Genomic DNA, 14159 nt, shown 5'->3' on the forward strand with positions numbered 1-14159 from the left:
GGTTGGCGCGGCCTGGGATCGCCCCTTTCCTTCCTTGCCCCAGCTGCGGTTTCCCACCCACCCACCCTCCCTTTAGGTTTCCCTTCGGATTTTGCTATGGACCTCGGTTGGTCGCTGCAAGGGGCCTGGTAGGAATTTTTCCACTTGGCTAATTGGCATTGATTTAAAAGCCATTTGGTTTTTTCGCCTACCTCGTAGCAAATCGTCACAACGCCTTTGGCTTGGCGGTTAGGTATTGGTAGGGGCATTGTTATGCAGATGAGTTGGGGGGAGGAGCGCCATCACCCCCCCCAAATATTTAAGGGTAGTCCGATAAAGGATTCCGGGGGCGTTGCCTCGTCTGAAACCTATGGAGGCTAGGGCCTAAAGCGCGCACCCAAGCGGTGACCCCTTGGGGAGTGCCTAGGGATGTGCATCTCAGGGGCTCCCCCTGCTGGAGTTAACCCTTCCGGTTCTCATACCGGATCGTCTGATAGGACCAATGCCTAAAGCCAATACCGCTCTTACCTGTAACCAATAAAGTTGTGGCCATTTTTCGCCCATTAACCTAAAATCTTGGTGTCCTGTCTCTTTATTTATTCCAACTGGTGGGGGGCGGGAATCGCCACGCAAACAGAACCTGAGTGCAAGGGAGCCACTGGGAATGTTATCTTTCCTTGAGCTTGTCTACTCTTCTTTTAAAGCCATCCAAGTTGGTGGCCGTTGCTACATCTTGTGGGAATGAACTCCATAGTTTAACTATGCACTGTATAAAGCAATGCTTTCTTTTGCCTCTCCTGCATCTTCCAACATTCACCTTCATAGGATGGCCCCAAATTCTAGCATTACCAGAGAGGGAGAAACAGGTATCTCATGGTCGTTCAACAGATGCCTTCAGGAAGCTCTAAAGCAAGCTGTGAAGGCCACAGCCCTCTCTAGATGCTGGTCTCCAGCCATTTCCCACTTCAGAGAGACGCTGCCTCTATACAATGAAGTTTCATGAAAAATATAAGAAGGTCCCTGCTGGATCAGACAAAAGGCCCAGCTGGCGAGTATCCTATTGACTATGCGGAATAATAGCTTGATCAGAATCAAAGCCTTTTCACATGTTATGTGGTTATCAAACTGATACGATGGGAGCCTCATGTCCCACGGCAATGGCACCAACTCACCTGCTCCTTGGACTCTGCATTATTCTCTGACACATCACTGTTGTGGTCGAGTGTTTCCCACCGTTTCCTACGTTCTGCGTCACGTCCCACTGCCTTGGGTCACTTGCCTTTGCACTCAGGATATTTACTCCTTTCTTTACCTTTGCCCTATTGGGAAAAAAGAATTGCAGTCATCATCATCATCATCATCATCATCATCATCACCTTCATCACCAACATCATCTTTTATTTGTATGCCGCCTTTCCACAGTTAAAAAACAATGCTCAAGCATAACAACATTTACATAATTACAAAAGTTGTAAACAATAAATAAAGGTAAAGGTAAAGGGAGCCTTGACCATTAGGTCCAGTCGTGACTGACTCGGAGTTGCGGCGCTCATCTCGCTTTATTGGCCGAGGGAGCAGCACACAGAAACGCCATTTACCTTCCCGCTGGAGAGGTACCTATTTATCTACTTGCACTTTGACCTGCTTTCGAACTGCTAGGTTGGCAGGAGCAGGGACCAAGCAATGGAAGCTTACCCCCTCGTGGGGATTTCAACCGCCGACCTTCTGATCAGCAACCTACAGCGCCACCCTTGTCCCTCAAACAATAAATAAACCACATTAAAAAAACCCACCACATTAAAATTGTTTCCCATTTGGTTGTGTATTTTTTTAATGTGGCAAACAATAAATAAACCACATTAAAAAAATGCACAACCAAATGGGAAATAATTTTCACATAAATCAAAATCTAAAGCTAAGAATACAGCATTAATATCACAGTTTAAAATGACATAGGTAAAAAACAACAGCAATTTAAACAAAAAAACAAAAATAAAACAAAACGGAGACCTCTCTGCCCAGCAGCAGCAGTGGCAGCAGTCCTTTATAGAGCCCATCAGGCCCCACCCTAGGCCAGGTGTTGAGTGGCAGGACTGGGGCCCCCAGGCGCTGAGCAGGGGGGTCACAATAATGCAGTGGTACCTCGGGTTACATACGCTTCAGGTTACATACGCTTCAGGTTACACACTCCGCTAACCTAGAAATAGTGCTTCAGGTTAAGAACTTCAGGAGAAGAACAGAAATTGGGCTCCAGTGGTGCGGCAGCAGCAGGAGGCCCCATTAGCTAAAGTGGTGCTTCAGGTTAAGAACTGTTTCAGGTTAAGTATGGACCTCCGGAAGGAATTAAGTACTTAACCCGAGGTACCACTGTATTGCAATCTGGCAAGGTATACACACACCCCTGCCCACACAAACACACACCTGTATAGGAACCTAAGAATAAGCCTGAAGGTCAGGCTTGGGAAATACTTCTAAAATGGTCAAATGAGGCATTTCTTTCTGTGAGATACAAAACAGAAATACAGGTACCTTTACTAAAACGATCAGAAGAGGCAACCCCTGTTATATGAGAGCAAACTGGAAGTGACTTCTAATGAGTTCAGAAGTCTTTCCTGTTGTGTGACAGGGAAAGAGGAATTCAGGGAAAACAAATAAGGAAGCCACCATTTTGAACGGCATTACACTCCACCCTGACAAAGAGTCCTGGCCTGGAAGATATTGCCAAAAGTCTGTCTAGCTCAGGGTTAGCCAACATGGTGTCCTCCAGATGTTGCTGGCTGGAGTTGATGGGAGTCTAACAACATCCAGAGAGCATCATCTTGCCTAGCCTTGGCTTTTCCCAGCACCCTGTTTCTTACAGAGGCCAACCAGAGGCTTTTGGGAAGCCAATTAGACCATCAGGCAATGAGCAATCTGAAGCGCAATGGCACAGGACAAGTTAGAGACAAATGCAAGATGGCGTTGGTTCAGAAAGCAGGCTTCGGAGCTCCCCAGGACTTTAATGGACTTTAATTGCTGCTCAGGGAAGTAATTTTTCCTTTCTCCACTTTAAACTTACCAATTCACTGAGAACTTATCAGCACTTTCTTATCTATGTTATAAGAAACACTCTGGGCAAGTTCTGTGAGAAGCATCCAGGGCAGGCCGCTAGCTGTTAGTTGTTAATTGACTTTTATACTTTGTTTTTTGACTTCCTGGCAGTCATTACACAGAGAAGCTCATCAATAGAACAAACTGAGCACCTTTCCCCTTTCTTTTCTTGCTAAGGAAACCTCTCTTTGCTTACTCCTCACTGCATTATTATGCCTGCTTGTAAACGCTACAGGGATCCATAGGAGGCAGTCCTTTCACCAGTTCCCAAACAATCAAAAATGAAGGACAAATGCCCTGTGACCTTCACTGAATTAGCCTGAAAAGAAGCCAAGCAATTTCCAAACAAGGAGGAAATGCACGGTCCCACGTCTGAGCTAATTCATGTACGATGGCATTGGAACTGGGGGTAACTATCCTGCCTCCCTCCAGCTGTGGCAGGAGCGTAGCTCTCATCATCCCTATCCATTGGACATGCTGGCTGGGACTGAAGAGACTTTGGGCTCAACAGCATCTGAAGGGAGGCCCAGGCTAGCCACCCCTGTGCCAAAAGGAAATTAGACAAATTCATAGAACATGGGCTAATCAATTCCTATTAGCTATATGGAACCACATTTGTGAAGAAGCAGGATCCCATTGAACTCCAGGTGCTGTTATTAAAATAAAAGCATGGCAGGGGATATTCTCTTCTTGCCCTGATTGGCTAGTGTGATGGCTAGTGTGGGAGACAAGATAGACCAGGGTTGCATTCGGATATGGGGAATACTGTGTTGGCTTTTCTGATTGCAACGCCAGTGGTTCTTTCATGTTTTCTGGCATTCATTTAACACTGCAGTACTGGCTGCATTATGGAACTGTGGCTTTCCGGACATTATCAACAGAAGTATAGCATCCCAATAAAGGTACCACTCTATTCTGCCTTGGTCAGACCACACCCGGAGTCCTGTGTCCAGTTCTGGGTGCCACAATTTAAGGATACTGACAAGTTGGAACATATACAGAGGAGGGCGATATCAACAGAAGCATAGCGTCGCAATAAAGGGAAGATGACCAAGATGATCCAGGGTCTGGAAACCAGGCCTTACGAGGAACGGTTGAGGGACTTGGGTATGTTTAGCCTGGAAAAGAGGAGACTGGGAGGAGATAAGATAGCCATCTTCAAATATCTCAAGGGCTATCATATGGAAGAGGGAGCAGGCTTGTTTTCCCCTGCTCCAGAGTGTCGGACCCAAACCAATGACTTCAAGCTACAAGAAATGAAATTCCAACTAAACACCAGGAAGAACTTTCTGACAATAAGAGGTGTTTGGCAGTAGAACAGACTTCATTGAAAGGTGGTGGATTCCTCTTCACTGGGGGATTTTTAAGCAAAGGCTGGATGCCCACCTGTCAAGGATGCATTAGTTGAGATTTCTGCTTTGCAGGAGGTTGGACTAGATGATGTTTGGGGTCCGTTCCAATTCTACAGTTCTATGATTCTATGATATACCAACATGCCACACTATATTTCATTTACCTCAGTGGGTGTGGTGTGACAAAACAATGAACATCATTGGATGACGTTGCTACTTGCTCACTGTCACACCTGTGTGCTTCTGCTCCCTCATGAAAGCAGCCAGAAATAACTGCATGGCCTTATACAACCTCCAGTTTTTGTCACTTCGCTCCTGTGATTTTCCTTTCTAAGGGGGCTGCAAATGGATCCCACCCCCCGGAATTAAGCAGCACAGAAACAAGCACTAAACATGCACTACGTTCTATCAGTTTTCCTGAAGTGGCTCTTACATTGTATAAAATATCAAATTAATGCATAAACTAACAGTTAGGGAAACGTCAGGCCAATGGAATCAACTGTAGTGTGAATGCAGCCTAGCCTGCGGTAGTGAACATGGCGCCCTCCAAAAATGGCAGGCTGTTGAAAACAAGGTGGATAGACTTGATTGGGTAGCCTGCATGGGGGTCATCCAAGACTTCCAACTCTTCCTAACCATTGACCCTAATGGCTGGCTGGCTGAGGGCTGATGGGAGTTGTAGTCCACACCTTATACTGAGTCCATCTAGCTCAGTATTACCTACACCGATTGGCTCTCCAGTATTTCAGGCAGGTGTCAATCCCAACCTTACTTGGGATTTGAACCTGGGACCTTCTGCTTGCAAGGCTCTACCACTAACACTGAGCCCTTCTCCCATCTGGACACTGGCTATCCCTGGGCCAGAAAGGTCTTTATTCTGATCCATCAGGGCTCTTCTTCACGTTCCAAGATGTTGAGTAGCAGCAAATACACGAGAGGAAACTGCTGAAATGACTACTGACAAAGACCCTCCCCACCAACCCTTTTCTTCCATCTAGACATCTCGCATGTTGGCTGCCCCTGTGCTGCCTCAGAGAGATCCATTGTCACTTGCAATTGGAGTTTGTAGGGGGGGGGAGAAGCTACAATTTCCCCAGGAGTTGGAGATTGCTCTTTCCACCGTAAAGCCCGGCAGAGGTACAAGCTGGCTTTGCGGATGATTAGGGAGGACTTTTTCGCTGGACAAGGTTAGTAGCACAATCCAGGACTGGAGGACAAAAATTTAAAAGAGGGGGAGGAAAAAAGATACAAGAACAGCAAGAGGAATAAACAACTCCGGTGACAGAGCCATTCTGTTAATTAACCCACCGTATCGAACATTTTGGGGAAAGCAACCTGCCTTTACATACACACACAGGGAGAGACATTATATAATGGCCTTCTGGAGGCAGGAAGAGTCCAGGAGTAAAGTAGGTTATCCAGAGTAAGGGAAAATCAATGCAGTGATGGCACTTAGTGCTGGACTGGGCGGCTGGAATGCCGCAAGGACTCGAGCTTCTAAATAAATATGTGGAATTATAATCTGCAGCACTCTCTCCTCCCTCCGCAGTATCTCTCTTTCCCTCTCGCAGTTTTATATAACAATGTCAACAGATGAGGTGGAATTAGGCCAGGAAGTGAAAGATGTCTCGGTTTCTGTGCTTATTTTCTTAAGCCAACTCAGCAGCCACAGCAGCAGTTGTATTACAAAGGCATCCTCTTTGGCTAACCACAAGAACACGGGAAGCTGCCTTATTCTCAGTCAAGCCATTGGTCCATCTAGGTGAGTGTTTGTCTACACTCTCTAGACAGCTTACATTTGCAGCCCTACTTGGAGAAGCTGGGGCTTGAACTGAGGATCTTCTGAATACGTTTCCAAGCACAATTCAAAGTGTTGGTGCTGACCTTTAAAGCCCTAAACGGCCTCGGTCCAGTATATCTGAAGGAGCGTCTCCACCCCATCGTTCAGCCCAGACACTGAGATCCAGCACTGAGGGCCTTCTGGCGGTTCCCTCGCTGCGAGAAGCCAAGTTACAGGGAACCAGGCAGAGGGCCTTCTCGGTGGTGGCACCCGCCTTGTGGAACGCCCTCCCACCAGATGTCAAAGAGAAGAACAACTACCAGACTTTTAGAAGACATCTGAAGACAGCCCTGTTTAGGGAAGCTTTTAATGTATGATGCATTACGGTATTTTAATATTTTGTTGGAAGCCTCCCAGAGTGGCTGGGGAAGCCCAGCCAGATGGCGGGGTATAAATAATAAATATATTATTATTATTATTATTATTATTATTATTATTATTATTATTATTATTATTCTACATGCATAGCGGACGCTGTGTCCTTGAGCTACGACCCATCCCATTTGTCATTACCAAATGGTCATGAGATAACTGCTAGTGAGCCTAGGAGCTAGAAACATTTCATTTCTTACATGTGTTATGCTAGCTTTTCCTTTATAGCACAGGCTGTTAACCCGCGGTCCTCCAGAGGTGGCTGGACTACAACTTCCATCTCCTCTTGCCTCTGGCCACACTGGCTGGGGCTGATGGGAGTTGGAGTCTGTCCAACAACAGCTGAAAGGGCCACAGGCTCCTTGCTCCTGCATTAAGGGGCTCAGGGTGGTGAGCCTAGTCCCTCACACTGCCGTTTTATTCACACAACAGCCTTTTAAGGTAGGCTAAAGGGATTTTCTTATGGATGTTTTATGTAAACCACTTGGAAGTTTATTATTACTATTATTAAGTGGCATATAAATTTTGCTAAATAATTTAATATATATATTTGTATTTATGATATATATTTTTATGATCTGTGATATTGTGTGTGTTGATGCTGGTCTGTGACCGTATTAATAAATTCATTCATTCAGTAGTCACCACCTACCAAGGGAGTCTATTCCATGGTCAAACAGGTCTTACTGTCAAAATGCTCTTCCTAATGTTTAGTCAGAATCTCCTTTCTTGTAATTTGAATCCATTAGCTTGAGTCCTAGCTGCTGGAGTAGCAGATTTCTACCCCCAAAATCCTGCTTCAAGGATTTGAACTGAAGCCAGTTTTAGTGTTGTAAAAAAGTATATAGTTTAGAAACACACTTAAGCAAATAAAGTTTTGCTAGTCATGCTATAGGTAAAAGGTAAAGCTAAAGGACCCCTGGACGGCTAAGTCCAGTCAAAGGTGACCATGCAGTTGTGGCACTCATCTTGCTTTCAGGCCAAGGGAGCCAGCGTTTGTCCACAGACAGCATTCCGGGTCATGTGGCCAGCAGGACTAAACCGCTTCTGGCACAACGGGACACCGTGATGAAAACCAGAGCCCACGGAAATTCCGTTTACCTTCCCACCACAGCAGTAGCTATTTATCTACTTGCACTGGTGTGCTTTCAAACTGCTAAGTTGGCAGAAGCTGGGACAGAGCATAGGGAGCTCACTCCTTCACATAGCTTCAAACCACCGACCTTCCGATCGGCAAGCCCAAGAGGCTCAGTGGTTTAAACCACAGCGCCACCTGCGTCCTCTTTGTCATGCTTTATTAAGAGCAGAAATCATACAATAGGAATCCTATTCATAATATAATATTGGTAATGATGTAATATGGAGAGCTGTAATTGATATGTAACAATGGCAGCTACTATTACAATTGCCTTTCCTTAACCCTCCTTTGACTGCTCAAGGCAGTCATGCCTGTTACTTAGTTAATGAGCCCTTGGCAGGGGATCAGTGGTGTGACTTTGAATTACTTTTAAGACACCCAGAGCCTAGGGGATAAGGTGGTCTATAATATGACAGACACCTAGATAGGGAGGAGAAACGCTGTAGAAGAGTGCTCCGTTGTGTCATAAGACCACCCCAGAAAAAAAATTCTAAACAGTTTTGGACTTCAACTTAATAAACACTGCCCCCTTTTGGCTGATTCCTATCAGCGTCTCAGATTATTTGTATCCCCACCCCCCCATTTTCCAATGCTTGCTATATAGCACTGCTGTTTCAAGATCCAGCCCCAGCTGCAGTTATAGAAATTGACGTCCTGAATCTGAGAATGAAAAATGAATTTCAAAGGGGTTGGGACATAATAGCACACAACTGTGTTGTGCACAATTTTCTGCAATGCTGAAAATTGACTTCCCATCCCCCAGCACTTTTTCACCCCTCCTTAAAAAAAGAAAGAAAAAGAAAATTCACAGAAAAGTGTGCTTTCTGGCTCTCACCTACCTTCACTGGCACCCTCAGGCAGCCACGTCCGACTGGCTATGGAGCGCTGTAACAGTAACCCATTTACTGAATGATCCCGACTGGTTGAGATCACTCACATGCCTAATTCAACAGGCAAGGGCACTGATGACACCAAACAGGATAATCACAGAACTGTAGAGTTGGAAGGGACCACAAGGCTCATCTAGTCCAACTACCTGCAAAGCAGGAATCATCCAAACTCTCTTTAAAAACCTCCAACGAAGGAGAGATAACCAGCTCCCATTCCACTCTCAAACAGCTCTTACCACCAGATATTTATTCCTAATATTTAGTCAGAATCTCCTTTCTTGTAATGATTGGCTTGGGTCCTAACCTCTGAGGCACAACTCTACTTTTTACATTTGCAGGTGAGGTAGTGGATGTGCTGGACCGATGATGTCTTGCCTCAGTATGAGACTCAACAAACTGAAGCTTAATCCAGGTAAGACTGCGCACTGTTCATGGGTGGTTCCCCAGACCAGATGGCTGGGAGGTGGCCTGTTTTTGATGGGGTTACACTCCCTCTGAAGGAGCAGGGATGTAGCTTGGAGGGTACTCCTGGATCCTCTGCTGTCGCTGAGACTCAGGTGGCCTTGATGGTGTAGAGTGCCTTCCACCAGCTTCGGCTGGTGGCCCAGCTGCACCCCTATCTGGACAGGGACAGTCTAACTTCTGGGTCCTGTGGTTTTAGCTGGATTCACCCAGCAGCAGGTAACAGTCTCCAGAGAGCAGTTCCTGTCTACAAATCCAGTCACCTGAAATAGCACCAGACTCTTCAGGACCACAGAGAGCTCCCAAAGGGAGGCAGCTGTTGCTTTAACAGAATCCAGAATTTAGCTAAGCATCAAGCAAAGCATGGCCACTGTCAAGAGTACCAATGCTAAAGTAAACTTGCAAGGGATTTAAAAAAGTGGGCACTTTGGTATAGAACGCTTTCTACAATGAAGCTGAAAAGTCTTAAATTGTGCCTTTTGAAGACATCAGGGGTTGCCTTCAATTCCCTGCCCCACAACCCACACTCCTTTTGTTTGGATTGCAGTTATCCCTGTTATCACTCAAGCCTATTCAAGAAGCATTGATCTCGTTCTGAACTGACATCCTTTGACCTCAGTAACAGCTGTACATAACCAAATCTGATTGGCTATATAGTCTTGTGAAAAATGTCATCCCATTTACTGTGTGATCCCCCGTTAGCTGGGATCACCCATGTGACTCATTCAGGAAACACTGCTCTCACTCTCAATTGGCTTAGTTTACCTTCAGCTATGCCATTGACTAGGGACATGGGTGGCGCTGTGGTCTAAACCACAAAGCCTAGGGCTTGCCGATCGGAAGGTCGGCAGTTCAAATCCCTGCGCTGGGGTGAGCTCGGTCCCAGCTCCTGCCAACCTAGCAGTTTGAAAGCACGTCAAAGTGCAAGTAGATAAATAGGTACCGCTCTGGCGGGAAGGTAAATGGTGTTTCTGTGCGCTGCTCTGGTTTCGCCAGAAGCGGCTTAGTCATGCTGGCCACATGACTTGCAAAAACTGTCTGGGGACAAACGTCGGCTCCCTCGGCCAGTAAAGCAAGATGAGCGCTGCAACCCCAGAGTTGTTCACGACTGGACTTAACTGTCAGGGGTCCTTTACCTTTTCCCTTCAGCTATGCCACTGACTAATCAAACCTGAGTGACTGTGACTATGTAGCTTTGTGGTGTGAACCTGTTCACCAGATAATTCCCAAGTGGTGCTTCTCTTTAGAATACTAGTAGGGTGTTGTGTGTTCTTTTTAAAACAACAACAATCCTTGCAGACTAGAAATCAGGAGAATTTGTTTTAGTTTAGCTTTCTTCCCAACACGCGCAGGGATTTTGTTGTTGTTGTTGTTGTGAAGAAGCATTTAATTATGTGAACCCCGTACTTGCATTCTGAAATGGTTGACTACATCAGTAAATATATTTCCTGGTTTCAGTCCTGTTAATTGCTGATTCAGTAAAATATGCCCTCCTAATTATTGCTGCTGGTGCTTCCTAGAAACGTCAGAGGAGTGATCTTAGCCAGCAGGGAATCACAAAGCAAATAGGTTAATGCCACAAATGCTACCCTGAGAATGAGCTATGATTGAGTCACAGTATCACAGGGGGCAACTAAGCCAATCTGGAGTAAAAGTAAAATTTCCTGAAGTAGTAATATGAGCCAATGAGTGAACAGAATAATGTCATACTTATCCTTTCTCCCTCTGTGATGGAATTCCTATTTGGGGACTTCCCTGGCTTTTTTCTGGCCCACGTAGGACCAGGATGGATAGTTAGCCTTAGTGAAGACTTGACGTTTTCATCCCCCCAAAAGTTTTTGATTTGAGTTTCTACTCAAATGAGGCTGCATTTTAATGTTGCATTTTAATGTTGTATTTAAATTTTGTTTTTAAGTTGTATTTCAATCAGTTGTTTTATACCTGGTGTTAGCCGCCCTGAGCCCGGTCTTGGCTGGGGAGGGCGGGGTATAAATAAAACTATTATTATTATTATTGTTGTTGTTGTTGTTGTTGTTGTTGTTGTATTGTGGAGTTAATTAGATTTGGCAACGTGCTGATATCACTGAGAACAACTGACATCAATTCAGAGTAAAGACAATGCTATTTGAATAAGCAGAAATCTGTTTTAAAAATCCTACTGAAAAAGGAGGCAAAGATGAAAATATTCAGAAATTTCAACTAGTACCTTCATCTCAACACTACCTGCATTTTGGTTGTTGATTTTTTTTTTTAAAAAAACAACAACCTCATCCTCATTCCCCCCCTGTTATGATTAGTGCGCTCTATCCTCTCTCCTCACCCCCCGCTTTGCTCTATGCTTCACTGCCTGAGCACCCATGCTTTGCCCCCTTCGCATTTGCTTTTGTGTCCCTCTGTGCTCCTTGCTTTACTGAGCATGCACATTTAGCCAGAGCACATGCTCAGTCAGGCGTTAAGCCAGGTGCTTCTTCTGCGCTCGCAGCACCCAAGTGGGTTGGAGTCTAGGGAAAACACTTTCACTCTCTAATGCAAACCAAAGTAGAAACTAAAAAGAAAGTGGAGAGAGAGAGAGAGAGAGAGAGAGAGAGAGAGAGAGAGAGAGAACAGCCCCTGTTCCACATTTTCTCTGTTGATTCAAAATTTCAATTTGCAGTTGAATCACATACAATATCCTTACATAGAGATTGGATTTTTTTTAAGACTATAATTTAAAAACAAGAATGGTCAAAACCTGGGAAGTATAAATTCATTTATACAAGAGAAGATATTTATTCTGATATTTATTCACAGTGGACTGTGCTGAGTTATCTTAAGCTTGAAAGCCTTTGGAGATGTGGGTCTGTGGGTAGGTGGGAGGGTTAATATGGGTGCCATCATCCATCACCATTATTTATTTCCTGGCCTGAGATGAGAAAGGATAATAAGACTGTAAGCTTGGAAAACAGGGGTTGCAACCAACTAAGGGCTCATCCAGACTTCCTTTTGTGCACTCAGGCATAGGTCTGTGTCTGAGTGGGTTTTTGTTTTGGTCCTGGCACTTTCCCTGGGAAAACCCACATTTTACCACTGAATTGGAGCAAACTGCACATGGGTTTCCCACAGATTGCTGCTTGCAATCTGTAGTAAAATGTGGGGTTTCCTGGGAAACACACACACACACACACACACACACACACCCCTCACTTGGACTTGGACCTGGAAAGCCTGTGCCTAGAAAACACAGAGCAAAGTTAAGTGTGGATGAACTCTAACTCCTACTTAGAGGACACTTTTTGAACCAGTGAACCTACATTTGCCATATCAATTAATTTCAATGGGGCTACTCTGCGTAAAACAAACAATGGATACAACCAGCAGATTCTATTGTTCAAAACTCTATTTTTTACTTTCAGGAAGGAATGTCATGCCAACTTCAGACAAGGCAAAAACAAGCAATTAAAGGGTCTCTAGAGTTCTGGTGTCCAAAGAAATTTGCCTAGTTAAATGGGAAGGAGTGGGGGAAGAATCTCCGAACTCCAATCCACTTCTTATGCAGTAGAAATAACAATAACAATAACAATAACAATAACAATAACAATAACAATAATAATAATTGTTATTTATACCCCTCCCTTCTGCCTTGGTTTCCCCAGCCACTCTGGGCGGCTTCCAACAAAGTATTAAAATACAGTGCTCTGTTAAACATTAAAAGCTTCCCTAAACATACCAGAAGGGCTCTCATCTTATTTTTACACCAGCCATCTCTCTTTATTAGATCTTCTCACACCACCTGGAATTTGTCATCATTCCTGAAATACTTCCACAGATCTGTGTAAGTGCATTATAAAATAATCCATTTTCTTCTGAAGTAAGAATCCTAAGAATTTAAAATAAGTTTCTAATCCTCATGGATATGTGAACATGTCATCCAAGCATTTGATGGGACAATTTTTTTCATACACACACGCGCGCGCAGACACACTCACACACACACACACACACACACACTTTTTCTCAGCAGAGTCTCAGACCAAGAGATATACCAGGGGTCTGCAACCCGCGGCTCCGGAGCCGCATGTGGCTCTTTTACACCTTTGCTGCGGCTCCGGGGCGGATACTAGCGAGGGGAGGAGGCGCATTGTGCGCCCCGACACTCCCCACTGTGGCGGGCGCTGTACTGGCTGCGACGTCGCATGGGGGCGGTGCGTGCGTTAGTCATGCACCGTCCCGACGTCACCTTCCCGCCCGCCCGCCCGCCCGCTACATTGTAAGGGGCATGTACGCTGGCCACTGCATTGAAAGGGGGCATGTACGCTGGTCACTGTTTTGAAGGGGAGTGAAGAACACACACACAAAAAAAGGTAGCTTGTTAATTTAACGTTTATTTCTATGAGGAGGAGTAATTCTGAGGGGTCAAACAAAGAAATAATAAAAAAAGTGACAAAAAAGTTATTTTTATAATGACGAGTTTTGCGGCTCCCAGTTTTTTTCCTTCGGAAACGGGTCCAAGTGGCTCTTTTTGTCTTAAAGGTTGCAGACCCCTGGTCTACACAATTGTTTTCTGATGACTAAGAGTATCTGCCGGTTTCTTTTTCCAACTCTGTCTTTCTAAGACATATTCAGGATGGCTTCCAATGGTAAGACCACCATATACTAAAACTGTTATGGCTTGACCTGGTCACCCACAAAGGAAGGCCAGTCAGGGATTGCAGGACCACAGACAGCGCCAAGCAAGCAGCTTAATCCAAAAACAGTTGCTCAGCCCTCCTTACACACTTTTCAATTTTTAATTTTATCCTCCTTCCAGCCAGCCATCCATCCCAGATCATCCCCAGACTCTGACCCTCCCACTGAGGACAGCTTTGTTTGTTAAAGGTCCAACCCTGTGGACTGGGCACACCTTCTGTGCTCTATGACTTCCTGCCTGGTGTGCTCCCTAAGCTGTTGGATCAATGAGCTACAGTGGGAGGCATTTGGTTCCTTGGCAGGAGGTGCCCATGAAGGTCTTGCTTCTGCAGAACCGGGTGCTATGGGAGGTTGCACTATGGGCGCCTGTC

General features: G+C 45.2%; 1 protein-coding gene across 1 annotated transcript in view; it reads right to left on the bottom strand.

Moving 5' to 3' along the window:
• TMEM132C (transmembrane protein 132C) overlaps positions 1–14159 on the bottom strand; it is a 257003-nt gene that overhangs the window by 108286 nt on the left and 134558 nt on the right. Inside the window, exon 3 of the mRNA XM_083589852.1 lies at positions 1152–1298. Within this exon, the coding sequence (XP_083445978.1) occupies positions 1152–1298 (147 nt within the window). The remainder of the gene's footprint in view (positions 1–1151; positions 1299–14159) is intronic.

The sequence above is a fragment of the Podarcis filfolensis genome (assembly GCF_964270895.1).
Source record: "Podarcis filfolensis genome assembly, chromosome: 16".
In the NCBI taxonomy this organism is placed as follows: Eukaryota; Metazoa; Chordata; class Lepidosauria; order Squamata; family Lacertidae; genus Podarcis; species Podarcis filfolensis.